At 44.4% G+C, this 13,302-nt stretch overlaps 2 protein-coding genes across 4 annotated transcripts in view; both read left to right on the top strand.

Annotated features, from left to right (window-relative positions):
• Positions 1-13,302, top strand: part of LOC129727135 (zwei Ig domain protein zig-8-like) — a 465,271-nt gene that overhangs the window by 46,057 nt on the left and 405,912 nt on the right. For all 3 annotated transcript variants that reach the window (XM_055684625.1, XM_055684624.1, XM_055684623.1), the window contains exon 2: positions 11,792-13,190. In XM_055684625.1, the coding sequence (XP_055540600.1) occupies positions 13,097-13,190 (94 nt within the window). In that variant the 5' untranslated portion in view covers positions 11,792-13,096. The remainder of the gene's footprint in view (positions 1-11,791; positions 13,191-13,302) is intronic.
• On the top strand, positions 3,175-12,244 carry LOC129729118 (uncharacterized). Its single transcript, XM_055687601.1, has 5 exons — positions 3,175-3,674; positions 3,752-4,784; positions 4,842-6,297; positions 6,774-6,969; positions 12,106-12,244. The coding sequence occupies exons 1-5, from the start codon at positions 3,175-3,177 to the stop codon at positions 12,242-12,244; spliced, it is 3,324 nt and encodes a 1,107-aa protein (XP_055543576.1).

Here is a 13,302-nt window from a genome sequence, read left to right as displayed (position 1 = left end):
GTTTCATGGTTTGAATCGTACCTTTCGGATAGAGCACTGCGAGTAAAAATTGATTCCTGCACTTCGGAACCTTTCACTAATGCGTCAGGGATACCTCAAGGAAGCAACCTGGGTCCACTGCTTTTCATACTATTTTTTAACGATGCCGCCATATTGCTTGAGAATAACTGTAAACTGATTTATGCGGATGACCTGAAACTCTATTTCGTTGTGCGTTCCGTGGAGGACTGTGAACGTCTACAATTATTACTCAATATTTTTGCTAGTTGGTGCCAAAGAAATAAGCTAACTCTAAGTATTGGCAAATGTGTAGTAATTACATTTCATCGCATCTCCAAGCCTATTGAGTTTGCGTACGAAATCGATGGCGTTACACTAACGAGAGTAGATCAGGTAAACGACCTTGGCATCCTGCTAGATTCGAAATTGACGTTTGACCTTCATCGCTCAGCGGTTATATCCAAAGCGAGTCGTCAACTAGGATTCATCTCGAAAATAGCTAAGGATTTTTCCGATCCCCACTGTTTTAAGGCACTATATTGTGCTCTAGTTCGTCCTCTTTTGGAAACTGCTGCTGTTGTATGGTGTCCACATCAAACCTCGTGGAGTACAAGAATCGAGCGCATACAGAAACGTTTCCTCAGACTGGCTTTAAAAGATTTACCATGGCGCAATCCATCGGAACTTCCTTCGTATCCTGACCGATGTCTACTCCTGGGTTTAGATACGCTGCAACGACGACGATCAATTCAGCAAGCGATTCTTATTGGAAAGCTTCTCAACGGAGAAATCGACTCACCTTGGCTGCTTTCGCTGCTTGCTTTGCGAGCACCGCAGAGAACGTTGCGCAACGATTCGTTACTTGTGCCTAGATTTCATCGAACATCTTATGGTTATAATGAACCAGTCGCCGCGTGCATTCGTGCCTTTTCATTAGTTGAAGACTTATTTTTATTCAACGAACCTATCCATCGATTCAAAAATAGGCTAATTAGTTCGACTTTGCTGTAATTTAGTTAAGGTTTTCAATTCATTAAAACTTAGTGTCAGATGAATTTAATCACAAATAAACAAATTCCATAATCCCCAAGGTGTCGACGAACCCGTGGTTCAAGGGGTTGGATGTAGGTCGGGATTTCATTTGCGTGATGTCCCGGCTTATGTCCAATCACTATAGATTTGACGCGCATCTCCGTCGTGTTGGGCTCGGGGAGAGTGGTATCTGTGCCTGTGGTGAAGGTTATCACGACATAGAGCACGTTGTGTGGTCATGCCCTGTACACCGTGACGCCAGGTCTAAATTAATAGCTTCCCTGCAGGCCGAAAGTAGGCAGCCGGCTGTTCCTGTTCGTGATGTCTTGGCGAGCCGTGACCTATCCTACATGTCTCTTATATACGTTTTTCTGAAATCCATCCACGCCCCAGTTTAATCCTATTCCCTTCCGCCTACATCCAACCAAACGACAAGAACACGTTAAGACCCCGGATCCGGAAACAGCAACTAGACCCGCACGATACTCTCAGGTCCCGAGGGAGACAACCCAATATGCCAGTCCGTAATATCTTGGCCCAGCAGCGGAACATGTGCTTACCTATGGCAATGAAAACCATCATACAGTAAACCAGTGCTTTTAATGCAAAATATTATAGCCTTAAGTTACATTTAGATTCAGCTCGTAGTCGGCAGCGAGGATAAAAAATTTGCTTTTAGTTATTAAGATACTTTAGAAAGTAAGCTACCAAATATAATTGGCGCCGTTAAACATTAAATTGTATTTGTGCCGTGTCAAATAAATTATAGATGAACAAAAAAAAAAAAAAGGTCCTTACAAATTTCATTCTAATTGTCTACGAGTTGTAGGAAAAATGCACATCCCTCCTGTGCGTACCGGTGACGTCATCACTTGCGATCCTCGATCCCGCCAAGAGCTATAAAACTCCGAGAGACGGATCAGCAGAGATAAGCGGGAGATAACACTACCACAGCAGCGGTGCGGTTCAAATATAGCGCGAAACCAGGAGTTGGAGTCCAGTTGCCGATCAGTCACGGATAGGAAAGGGTCGTTCTCGCCGCACTATGGCCTTCTTTTAATGTATAAAATTAGATGTGAATAAATTATTGTTAGTTAGTTTAAAGTTAATAAAAGCGTGTAGTCACTCAAACGGTGTTATAAGTAACCGATCACGGACCCTATCACGGAACGGTTGTGAAGCGTCACATATAGCGGTGGATTTATTTTCGATGTTGGGGACCTGAGTCACGTCCACTCTTGGCTATCGGAGAACCCCCCCTAGGCGGCCGCAGATTCAGCACCCCATCATTCTGGTCCTTCGAGCCGGATTTGGAACGGCGGATTTATTTGGTTTAATTGGCAACCTATCGCGTCACTACGCCATTGTACTTGGATCAAAGGCGTTTCGGATATTGGATTAATACAGTCGACTGGCGGCCATTGCGATTTGGATTTCATCCCGCGCTTTACTGGCATCATTTGGCTTGGTGTGCCATATTGGAGTTATACTACAAGGGGTACAATTCATCATCGCAGAGCAGCGATAACGCTAAATCAACATCTGGATTTCGACCGCACGCGTATTTCTGATATCGATAACCTGGATACTGGAAAGGAGGAGAATTTTTTCTTGCCTAAGGGACTGACTGACTGGCTGGTCTACAAGGAGAGGCTGGTAATTCACTTCCACCTGGGAGCGCAGCAATATTTTTCTCCAGGTGAGTGAACAAATAGTATGTGCCCACCGAAGCTGGGACTCAGATATACACACTTTTAATAAATAAATACTCTCCGGCTACAACCCTTAACTAACGAATTGCTGGGTATTCTGTTCGACCGTGGAATGCTATTGGGCTGCAACCACTATTGGTTCGTGTGGTGAGTTACCACAGTATATGTCCAGCCGAGGCTGGCATATTTCGATACTACATATTCGTTTCCCCTCTCTTCTGCGTCTAATCACAATCATCCAATCACCGAGTGTCACGGCCATCCCGATTTATGATCACCAGGTTCATCATCAATTTGATCGCTTTAGCGCATATTATTTTTTTGTAAGGTCAGTGCTGCACATAGTATATGCCTAGCCAAGCTAGGACCATTCAACGGATAATACACTAAAATTATCAAACTTTATCGGTTACTGCAACAACGAAGCAACATGGCGCCAGCTGCAGCTTCCACGACTAAGAAAACAGCAACACTAAAGTTACTGGTTACGCGGTTAAAAGACGTCCAAGCTCAATTTACGGACAGATGGGAGTTCGTTGAATCTTTCAGTGAAGAGAGGACCGCTAGTGATGTGGCTGTACGTTTGGAGAAGATTGATGAACTGTGGGAGAAATTTTGCGACACGTTAATTGAAATTAAGGCTCACGATGACTACGTTTCGAAGGGGGAGACATACGATAATGAAAGGCAGGAATTTAGTGAGCAGTATTATAAGGCAAAGTCTTTTCTTATGGACAGAGCCAAGGAAAGACAGGATCCACCCGTTTTGGAGCAAACTATTCGAGCTAATGATTCAGTGTCACAAAGCACAACTGATCACGTGCGCTTACCGCAGATTAAACTTCAAACCTTCAACGGAGACATAGATGATTGGCTAGGTTTCCGCGACCTATTCATCCCCTCATTCATTGGAAGCCAGATTTACCAGAGGTAGAAAAATTTCATTACCTGAAAGGATGCCTGCAGGGTGAACCTAAAAGCCTCATTGAACCAATAAAAATCACTAGTGCTAACTACAAGGTTGCATGGGAGATGCTGTTAAGGCGATACAACAACAGCAAGCAACTGAAAAAACGGCAAATCCAAACGCTTTTCAAATTGCCAACTTTATCTAAAGAATCGGTCGTGGATTTACATGCTTTGCTGGAGACTTTCCAACGTGTCGTTCAAACGCTTGACCAAATTGTGCAACCGGGGGATTATAAGGATTTACTTTTGGTTAACCTGCTCGCTTCGCGCCTAGATCCGTTCACAAGGAGAGGATGGAGAGAACACTCGGCTGCTTCAGAAACGGACTCACTAAAGGAGATGACCGATTTTCTTCAAAGGCGAATTGAAATTTTGGAATCTCTACCTGCGAGGGTGGCTGACACTAGGAGTGGCCAGTCTTCTCAACCAACAGGCAAATTTAAGTTGGTCGGGTCTAAAACCAGCTTCAACACAACACAAACTCAAGGTGCCCGTTGTGTCGCATGCAAGGAAAATCATCCATTGTACCAGTGCACAACATTTCAAGGATTGACCGTCGCGGAAAGGGATTCTATGCTACGGGCTCACTCGCTATGTCGCAACTGTTTTAAACAAGGTCACCACGCGAAAGACTGTCAATCAAAATACTTTTGTCGAAATTGTAAGGGAAGACATCACACCCTGGTTTGTTTCCGGAGCGGAAAGGGACATGAGGCTAAGGAGTCGGGGACTCAAGGTTCTAATATGTCCGGTCAGAGAGAAATCTCAAATCCTTCTCATATTACCTCTACCCCCTCTACACAAGTGGCAAATCTGGCAAACTCCAGGGCAGTGGCGGCAGGTGCGGTTAATTATTCGTCCCAAGTTCTCCTGGCGACGGCGGTAATTGTCATTGAGGACGACAGTGGCAATCGGATACAAGCAAGAGCTCTACTCGACTCGGGGTCGGAGAGCAATTTTATACCAACGCGATTAAACCAGCGGTTACAGGTTGTTCGAGATAAGGTAGATATTTCCGTATCAGGGATCGGACAAGGATCAACTAAGGTTAAGCAACGAATTTGGGCATTGGTACGTTCCCGTGTGTCAAATTTTTCTCGTTTTATGAGCTTTCTCGTGTTACCCAAGGTGACAGCAAACCTACCAACAGTCACTGTGGACACTATTGGCTGGCCGATTCCACAAGGTATTCAATTAGCGGACCCGGCATTTGGCGTTTCTAAAGGAATTGATATCGTACTTGGAATTGAGTCTTTCTTCGAGTTTTTTAGCACGGGCCGCCAAATGGTTATTAGTAAACAATTACCAGTGCTACACGAATCGGTTTTCGGATGGGTGGTGTGTGGTGCGCAGTCGGTACCGGAAAACAGTATGCAGATTAGTTGCAACGTGTCAACTACAGATCATTTGGAGGAACTGGTGACTCGATTTTGGGCGTGTGAAGAAATTGAGTCGAACTGCAATCTTTCACCAGAAGAAAAACGCTGTGAGGATTTGTTTACCCATTCCGTGAAGCGTGCAGCGGACGGCCGTTATATCGTTTCATTACCTAAACAAGAAGATATCATGTCGAAATTAGGTGATTCCAGGGGGATTGCTTATAGGCGTCTTTTGGGGACAGAACGCAGGTTGGCCAGGGATGAGGATCTACGGAAACTATATGGCTCGTTTATGGAAGAATATCTTCGCCTAGGACACATGCGAAAGGTCAACAACACAACCCAAAAGACGGTCAAGCGCTGCTACTTACCCCATCATCTGGTTATCAAGGAGGCGAGCACTACCACTAAGGTTCGGGTGGTGTTCGATGCGTCGTGTAAAACATCGTCAGGTGTGTCACTGAACGATGTGTTGCTCACGGGCCCGTCCATTCAAGACGATCTTAGGATAATTATACTTCGCTGTCGAACCAAGCAAATCATGCTGGTAGCAGATGTCGAAAAAATGTTTCGACAAATAATTGTGCATCAAGACGAAAGACCACTTCAATCGATTTTATGGCGTCCAACCCCGGAGGAGGAGGTGGCTACTTACGAGCTGAATACTGTGACCTACGGCACCAAACCGGCTCCATTTCTGGCTACAAGAACGCTCAAACAGTTGGCAATGGATGAGGAGGAACACTATCCACTCGCGGCAAGGGCAATCGCAATGGATACATACATGGATGACGTGCTAACGGGTTCGGACAATGTAACAGAGGCAACCAACCTGAGAATGCAGCTTGAAGCGTTAATGGAAAGCGGCGGATTTCATTTAAGGAAATGGGCATCGAATTCAGCAGAGGTGTTAGACGGAATCCCGGAAGACAGTTTGGCAATTCAAGACTCGCTAGGGATTACATTGGATCCAGATCCAGTCATAAAGACTCTAGGGTTGATATGGCAGCCGGGGAAGGATGTCTTCGGCTTTGGGTTCAATATTCCACCCTTAAGCGATGTAACAACACTATCAAGACGGCAATTGTTTTCAATTATAGCGACACTTTTCGATCCGCTTGGGCTGGTGGGAGCTACAATTACGATGGCGAAATTGTTTATGCAGCTGTCATGGACCCTGAAGGATAAGGATGAACAGAGGCTCAGTGAGGCATGGAGGCATGGAGGAAATACCATCAGCAGCTACCCCTACTAAATCAAATTCATGGTAATCGATGCGTTATAATCGCAGAAGCTGTAGCTGTTGAAATACATTGTTTCTCAGACGCCTCACAGAAGGCGTATGGGGCATGTTTATATATTCGGAGTCAAAACAAGGAGGGGCGAGTAATGGTTCAACTATTTTCGGCAAAGTCCAAGGTTGCTTCTCTAAAGTGCGTGACAATCCTTAGATTAGAGCTGTGCGGGGCTCGATTAGCTGCGCTTCTCTTCAGACAGATCCAAAAGGCAACCGGATTAATGGTGAGCTCTCACTTTTAGACCGACTCTACGTGCGTGTTGCGTTGGCTGCAGTCACCTCTAAGCACCTGGACCGCTTTCGTCGCCAACAGAGTAGCTACCATACAATCATTAACCGAAGGGTGTGAATGGTGACATGTACCAGGAATTCACAATCCGGCAGATTTGATTTCGAGAGGAGTCTATCCAGAGGAACTCATCGATAACAATTTTCGGTGGCATGGACCAAACTGGCTGCAGCAAGATTCGAACGAATGGCCAAATTCCTTGGAACTAAGAGCGTGTGGTGAAATCGAAGAGGAGAGGAAGCGTGGTGTGACTGCGCTAATTACATCGGTAGAAAACGATTTAAACGATTGGTATATTAGTCGATTTTCTTCTTACACTAATTTGATTCGGCAAACGGCGCTGTGCCTACGATTTATAGATTTATTTCGTGGCTCAAACAAGGTGAAGCGAACTGGTTGGCTTACGACAAACGAGCTAAGGACAGCTGAATACAGGATAATTCAACGCGTTCAACAGCAGGCATTCCCGGAGGAATACAAGGCACTAATGAAGGGTGAAACAATCTCAAATAGATCGCCATTGCGATGGTTCAAACCGTTTATATCTGAAAATGACAAATTACTCAGGATTGGTGGGCGGCTGATTCACTCCAGGGAACCAGAAAATGTTAAACACCCAATTGTTCTTCCAGCTCGTCACTATTTAACTCGACTCATCTTACTACAATACCATCACCAGTTATTGCACGCTGGTCCGCAGCTACTTCTTAGTGTGGTAAGGCTGCGCTTCTGGCCACTTGGAGGGCGAAATCTCGCTAAACAAATAGTGCATAAATGTTATAAATGCTTTCGATCAAAGCCTACTCCAGCACAACAACAAATGGGTGATCTACCTCCTGCTCGCACAACTATTTCCCGACCCTTTTCACGAACCGGAGTAGATTATTTCGGGCCTATATATGTACGACCAGTACCACGTCGAGCTGCTATAAAAACTTATGCAGCTATATTCGTGTGCCTTTGCACAAAGGCCGTTCATTTGGAGCTCGTGGGAGATTTCTCAACCGATCGATTTTTGCAGGCACTACGTCGGTTTACCGCCAGAAGGGGGCGACCATCCGATATATATTCCGACAACGGAACTAATTTTGTAGGAGCTCGGAATAAGCTACAGGAATTACGACGATTACTGACAGATAAAGGGCATGGTGGAGGTGTAACCAAAGCATGTGCTGATGAAGGTATTCACTGGCATTTCAGCCCACCCAGCGGGCCCCACTTCGGAGGACTTTGGGAGGCAGCTGTTCGGTCTGCAAAGTATCACTTGATACGTGTCATCGGGAATCATACTACGTCACCAGAGGATATGAGCACGCTACTGGTTCAAGTGGAAGGGTGCTTGAATTCACGACCGATCACACCCATTTCAGACGATCCAAACGACCTGGAACCGCTTACTCCGTCTCATTTTTTAACCGGCTCTTCGTTGCAAGCTCTTCCTGATTACCCTTTGCAAACAGTTCCAATTAATCGTTTAAAGCATTGGCAGTTGATACAGCGTTTACTTCAAGATTTTTGGAAGAGATGGCAGAGAGAGTATTTGTGTCAGCTGCAGGGACGAATGAAACGATGGCGTCCACCTATTCAAATAGACATCGGCAGGTTAGCAGTTATAAGGGACGAAAATCTGCCACCCACTCGTTGGAAAATGGGTAGAATTATATGTATCCACCCTGGACCGGATGGAATTGTACGCGTAGTTGACCTTAAAACTGACACAGGTACTTTAACACGTCCTGTGGAGAAACTATGCCTTTTGCCATTGCCCGAAAATGCCGAATAATTTGCAATATGTCATCAGTCCGCATCAATCCTATCCTTTCCTATAGCCAGTCGAGAGGTTCTTCTATTTCAGAAATCCAGATATTTCTGGGTGGGTGAGGATGTCTACGAGTTGTAGGAAAAATGCACATCCCTCCTGTGCGTACCAGTGACGTCATCACTTGCGATCCTCGATCCCGCCAAGAGCTATAAAACTCCGAGAGACGGATCAGCAGAGATAAGCGGGAGATAACACTACCACAGCAGCGGTGCGGATCAAATATAGCGCGAAACCAGGAGTTGGAGTCCAGTTGCCGATCAGTCACGGATAGGAAAGGGTCGTTCTCGCCGCACTATGGCCTTCTTTTAATGTATAAAATTAGATGTGAATAAATTATTGTTACTTAGTTTAAAGTTAATAAAAGCGTGTAGTCACTCAAACGGTGTTATAAGTAACCGATCACGGACCTTATCACGGAACGGTTGTGAAGCGTCACATATAGCGGTGGATTTATTTTCGAAGTTGGGGACCTGAGTCACGTCCACTCTTGGCTATCGGAGAACCCCCCCTAGGCGGCCGCAGATTCAGCACCCCATCACTAATTTTATGTCACCTCCACCCCTCCTATTTTTAATTATTAATAATTTTTTTTTTGCAATCGACGCCTGGGTTCGAATCCCACCGCCGACATAGGTGTCGATGGTTGTGAGGTGGCGTGATCCACTCACAACCAACCCAACTGGTCTAGATTCAATCCTAGCCGGCACCGGGAGATTTTCTGAGGCGAAAAATCTCTGGGATCACGGCTTCCAAAGCATGAGGAAGTAAAGCCGTTGGCGCCGGTCCGTTAATAAAACGGGTCGTAAGTTAGGGTCCTGGGTGGAGTCGCCTCCCTGGGCGTCGGTGATTGGCATTTTTTTAGGAACTGACCTTTGTTTCCGTTTCCACTTATTACGCGTGTCAGAGACTTGTACAAATACACTCAAGTAATACTGGAAAGTTGCTCTTACATAAATAACCTGTGCGCCTCTTGCTTTTGCGTTAGTGCTCTCCGTATTTAACACAATCACACGGGGTTTTTCATCATCACATCGCTACTCTGTACAATCCAATTCACTAGTTGCAATGTCTAGCTGTGGCGAAGGAGGCAAAGTCAAGTAAAAATGAAGTCCCGTTTATTTCGTTCTGGGGCCCAGAATCTGGGCTTCAATTCGCGGTAGGGTGAAGACATCGTCTGCTGCGTAATGGCCACAACTTTGCCTAGGACATCACACCGATCAGAAATAATACCGTTTTAGCACTAAAATGTTAATAATATTTTATAGCATTTTTACATAAACCCTTTTCAAAAATTATTCGTGATTCAAAAAAAAAAACGTATAATAGTACATATTTTGTCCATAAAAAAATTACTATTTAAAAATTAAAATGATTGTTCTATGTTGCTTGAAATTGCACAATAATCACAAACGTTCAATGTGTGCTGAAATCCTTTTCTTCTTACAACTGGGGATATTTATATGTAATCGGCATTGGTGTGCGTTTATTAAGTCTACGGAAAATTTTGATTTAAAATGTACCCATCTCGTACAACCATCCAGGTTTCGATTGAATCTATTATGTAAAACAAAAATTCAAATTCGTTGAAATAAGAAAGCCTCCGATAACCGGAAATTATTTTCACACTGGAGCCTTCTCTCATTCCACTTGTGACTGTGCTGAACGTTGAGGGAACAAAATCACAATCAAAGCACTATTTAAGATAATATACATCCATTTTACTCCGCTTGGCAGACATTTACACCTGTTCTATGCAAATGGAAATCGCCGCCAATTAATTTCTAAGCATTATTAACATCCACAGCGCATGCTAATGCTCAGCAGGTTCTTGGAAATATAGCAGCAAAGCCTAAGGGCACACTTGTTGGAATTGCTTCATAAACACCGTGCGTGACTTAGAATAAGCGATTTTTGGAGGCGTTTTATCGGCTAATTGTTGAATATTTTACTTATAGGACAATAAACTTTACAGATATAATCTTTTTCGACGAGTCAACTATAAATTTTTGATTATATGCATGCTATACTAGAATAAGTATTCAATGTCTACGCCATTATTATTTATAAGTGATTTGTTTTAATATCAGTGTCATGATATTTTTCAACAGCGAAACAAGGTGAAAGTTCTCGAATACCTCGCAAACACGTACAATTGGTTTGTGATATATTATTTATTATATCCTATTTCCCTTATCGTGAATGCAGCAATTAGCGTGTGTAGAAGAAAAAAACGCTAAACCGATTTAGACGGACAACGTGAGCTATAAAAATCTGCAATCCTGCAAAGCGTTATTTGGTAAGCCCCGGATTCTGAACGCAACAACGGGCTTAGCAGGGCTTAGATGGAGATAAATATAAATCAGTTTACACGTCAAAGTATACCTGCAACATTCATGAAAGCGTTCCGAAGCCAGGATTATTGATTGCCCTCACTCGAATCGACGTTCATTTTCGATCCATTCTCGGAAACCCAATGAATAATCCCGAACCGTAAAAATAACATTTCTATTCGATCGAACTCCGTTTAGGTTCCATCCGAAATCACTTCGCTGTGTGTTCTGTGCTGCACCAGTGACCAGACTTTGGCTTGAACCGCAAAGTTATATCAATCGAAATGCTTTCTGCTCCCAGTCAGTATACTTTTCCTTATCGACTTCTTCCACCCTCCCTTACCTTAGGATATATCACTGTGGGAAAGACATCGAAATGACCCTGTAACGACGAAAGACAAACGATTCCCTGTTCTTTCCGAAGTCCGTATGGTTGGCCAACATCTATCCCAGAATACTTACAGATTGAGTTGGTCAGACCCTGTATGGTATAATGAATCAACGGTCTCTACGTACGTCGTACACACCTAGAACAATGCATGTACAAAGCACCCGACATATAAATTGGCGTGTTTCGATTGTGTTTCTCCGTAGCTTCGTATGAGAGAAAATTTTCCTAGCCTGTAGTACTGGAACACAAAAAAAGATCGATGCCCTCGAATCAGAATCTGTACAAAGGTTAAACTGTAAGGCAAAGTTGTAGCTTTATGGGCCTTTTGGTTATGGTTCATGGTCGAGAATTGTGTTCATTTATTGGCTTGGGATGGGAGTCTTCTTCTCCAGGAAAACAATCATCTCGAAGCATGCACTGTAATTAAACCACACCAAGCATCTTCGGGGCGGTTGCGGGTGCTCCAAGCAAAAAACTCGCTCACTGTCGAAGTTCATACCACAGATATCACCAGCAAAACCATCTCATTTACATTATGTCCGTTTTCTATTTTTCCCTTCTCGTTCGCAGACTAACAGGAGGAAGTTACGAAAACTCCGGACCGCAGCGGCAGAAGTACCTCGGGGAACTAGCGGCGCTCTCCCGGAGGCTTTCAGAAAGCAAACATTTTAGCGCTTGTTGAAAGTTTTCCTGCCCGTCTCCGGTGCTATCGCATTTCAACCAACCTGTGATGGAAGAAAAACATTCCGGGAAATAAGGAGAATAGATTGTTTTGTGCACGCGCGCTTTCCTCAGGCAGAGTGGGAGAAACAAAACATACTTCGTCTCGAAGATAAATGGCGTGCAAAAGATAAACGATGGGCGAAAACTTTTTTCGATGACAGGATTAGAGGCAAGTTTTTACCTAAATTCACTCCTAGCAACTATACCGGTGGTGAAGATGATGATGATGATGATGATGATGATGACGATCACGGTGCGGAGAAACATTCCGGTTTCGGTGTTCAGCCGACCACGCCCTAGTGATCTGCCACATTTGAGTTAATTCACTTCTCTCAATCAGAGACAAAGCCAACGCTGTAAAAAAAATAACAGGACGTTCTCGTGTGTGGGCTAACTCTTACATGTGCCACCTATCTGAAGAACGTGGCTGCAATTCTGAAATTTTTCCCGACTCTAAGCCGTGCAATCAAAACAGAATTTTTCCCAACCAGAGGCAAAGCGAGGTTTGCCGGAAAAGTTTCCATGACCTCTGCTCCCTCCCCTGGAAGTTACTCGTCGCGGCATAGTCATCTGTAACGGATGTTCCACCGATGGGAAACAGTAACGGGCAAGGTTGAGAACGAACAACCGTAACGAAAAAAAAGTTATCGCTCTTGTTTTTGCTTGCCTACACGACGACAGCCGCCGACAGAGGAAAAACTTGTGCGAATGTGCGTATTTGCCACTTCCTAAAACTCGTAGGCGAAAATTGTTTCCCTCCCCCCCTACCACCAAACAATTGGTCATCTCGCGCTGTTGGCAGCAGAGTCTAGGAGCATGTGTGCATGATTCGGGACTAGCGCCAAGTTTGAAGATCAAAAGAAAAAGTGACAGAAAGTGAAGCTGTTAACATTGTTTTTTTTTTTTGTTCCATGCTGGCCCGGCTGCTGCTGGTTCAGTGGTATGTATGGTGTGCTGTCGGAAAGATAAATATCAATTGCCAGGGGTGAAAAAGCGAGAAAACGACCGAGCATTAAGACACTACATACTCGCATCGCATCTGCCGAGTAAAAGAGGAAGAAACATTTTTCCTTTCCTAATAAGTGTGTCCGGGAGTGTATCATTTGGGGCCAGAGCAAGTGGGCGTGTGTAAGTGAAAAGTTTCGTTCGGGGATGTCCCGGTGGATCCGAATGCCGTCTCCCGGCAGAATGCCTTGTAGCAGCTTATGGATTGCCCTGGCACTGCTGGTGCTGCTGTTGAGTGCAGGTAAGATTTACTTTTTGCTACCTCTTCTACGTGCTACAGATTTCATTGATTGACAATAAATTATGTTTCGACTCAAGTTGTAATTCGGGGGAGTCCGATGTCAAGGAGCAAA

Source organism: Wyeomyia smithii, chromosome 3 (assembly GCF_029784165.1).
Source record: "Wyeomyia smithii strain HCP4-BCI-WySm-NY-G18 chromosome 3, ASM2978416v1, whole genome shotgun sequence".
In the NCBI taxonomy this organism is placed as follows: Eukaryota; Metazoa; Arthropoda; class Insecta; order Diptera; family Culicidae; genus Wyeomyia; species Wyeomyia smithii.
Note: the sequence above shows the minus strand (reverse complement) of the source record. Positions and strands in the feature narration are given on the sequence as shown.

What these genes read in the sequence shown, in the direction of transcription:
- LOC129729118 (XM_055687601.1), top strand. Translation starts at nt 3,175, where the DNA reads ATGGCGCCAGCTGCAGCTTCCACGACTAAGAAAACAGCAACACTAAAG. An exon ending in GGAAGCCAGATTTACCAGAG is followed by an intron (nt 3,675 to 3,751) that starts GTAGAAAAATTT and finishes AAAAATCACTAG; the next exon opens with TGCTAACTACAAGGTTGCAT. An exon ending in TAAGGATGAACAGAGGCTCA is followed by an intron (nt 6,298 to 6,773) that starts GTGAGGCATGGA and finishes ACAATCCGGCAG; the next exon opens with ATTTGATTTCGAGAGGAGTC.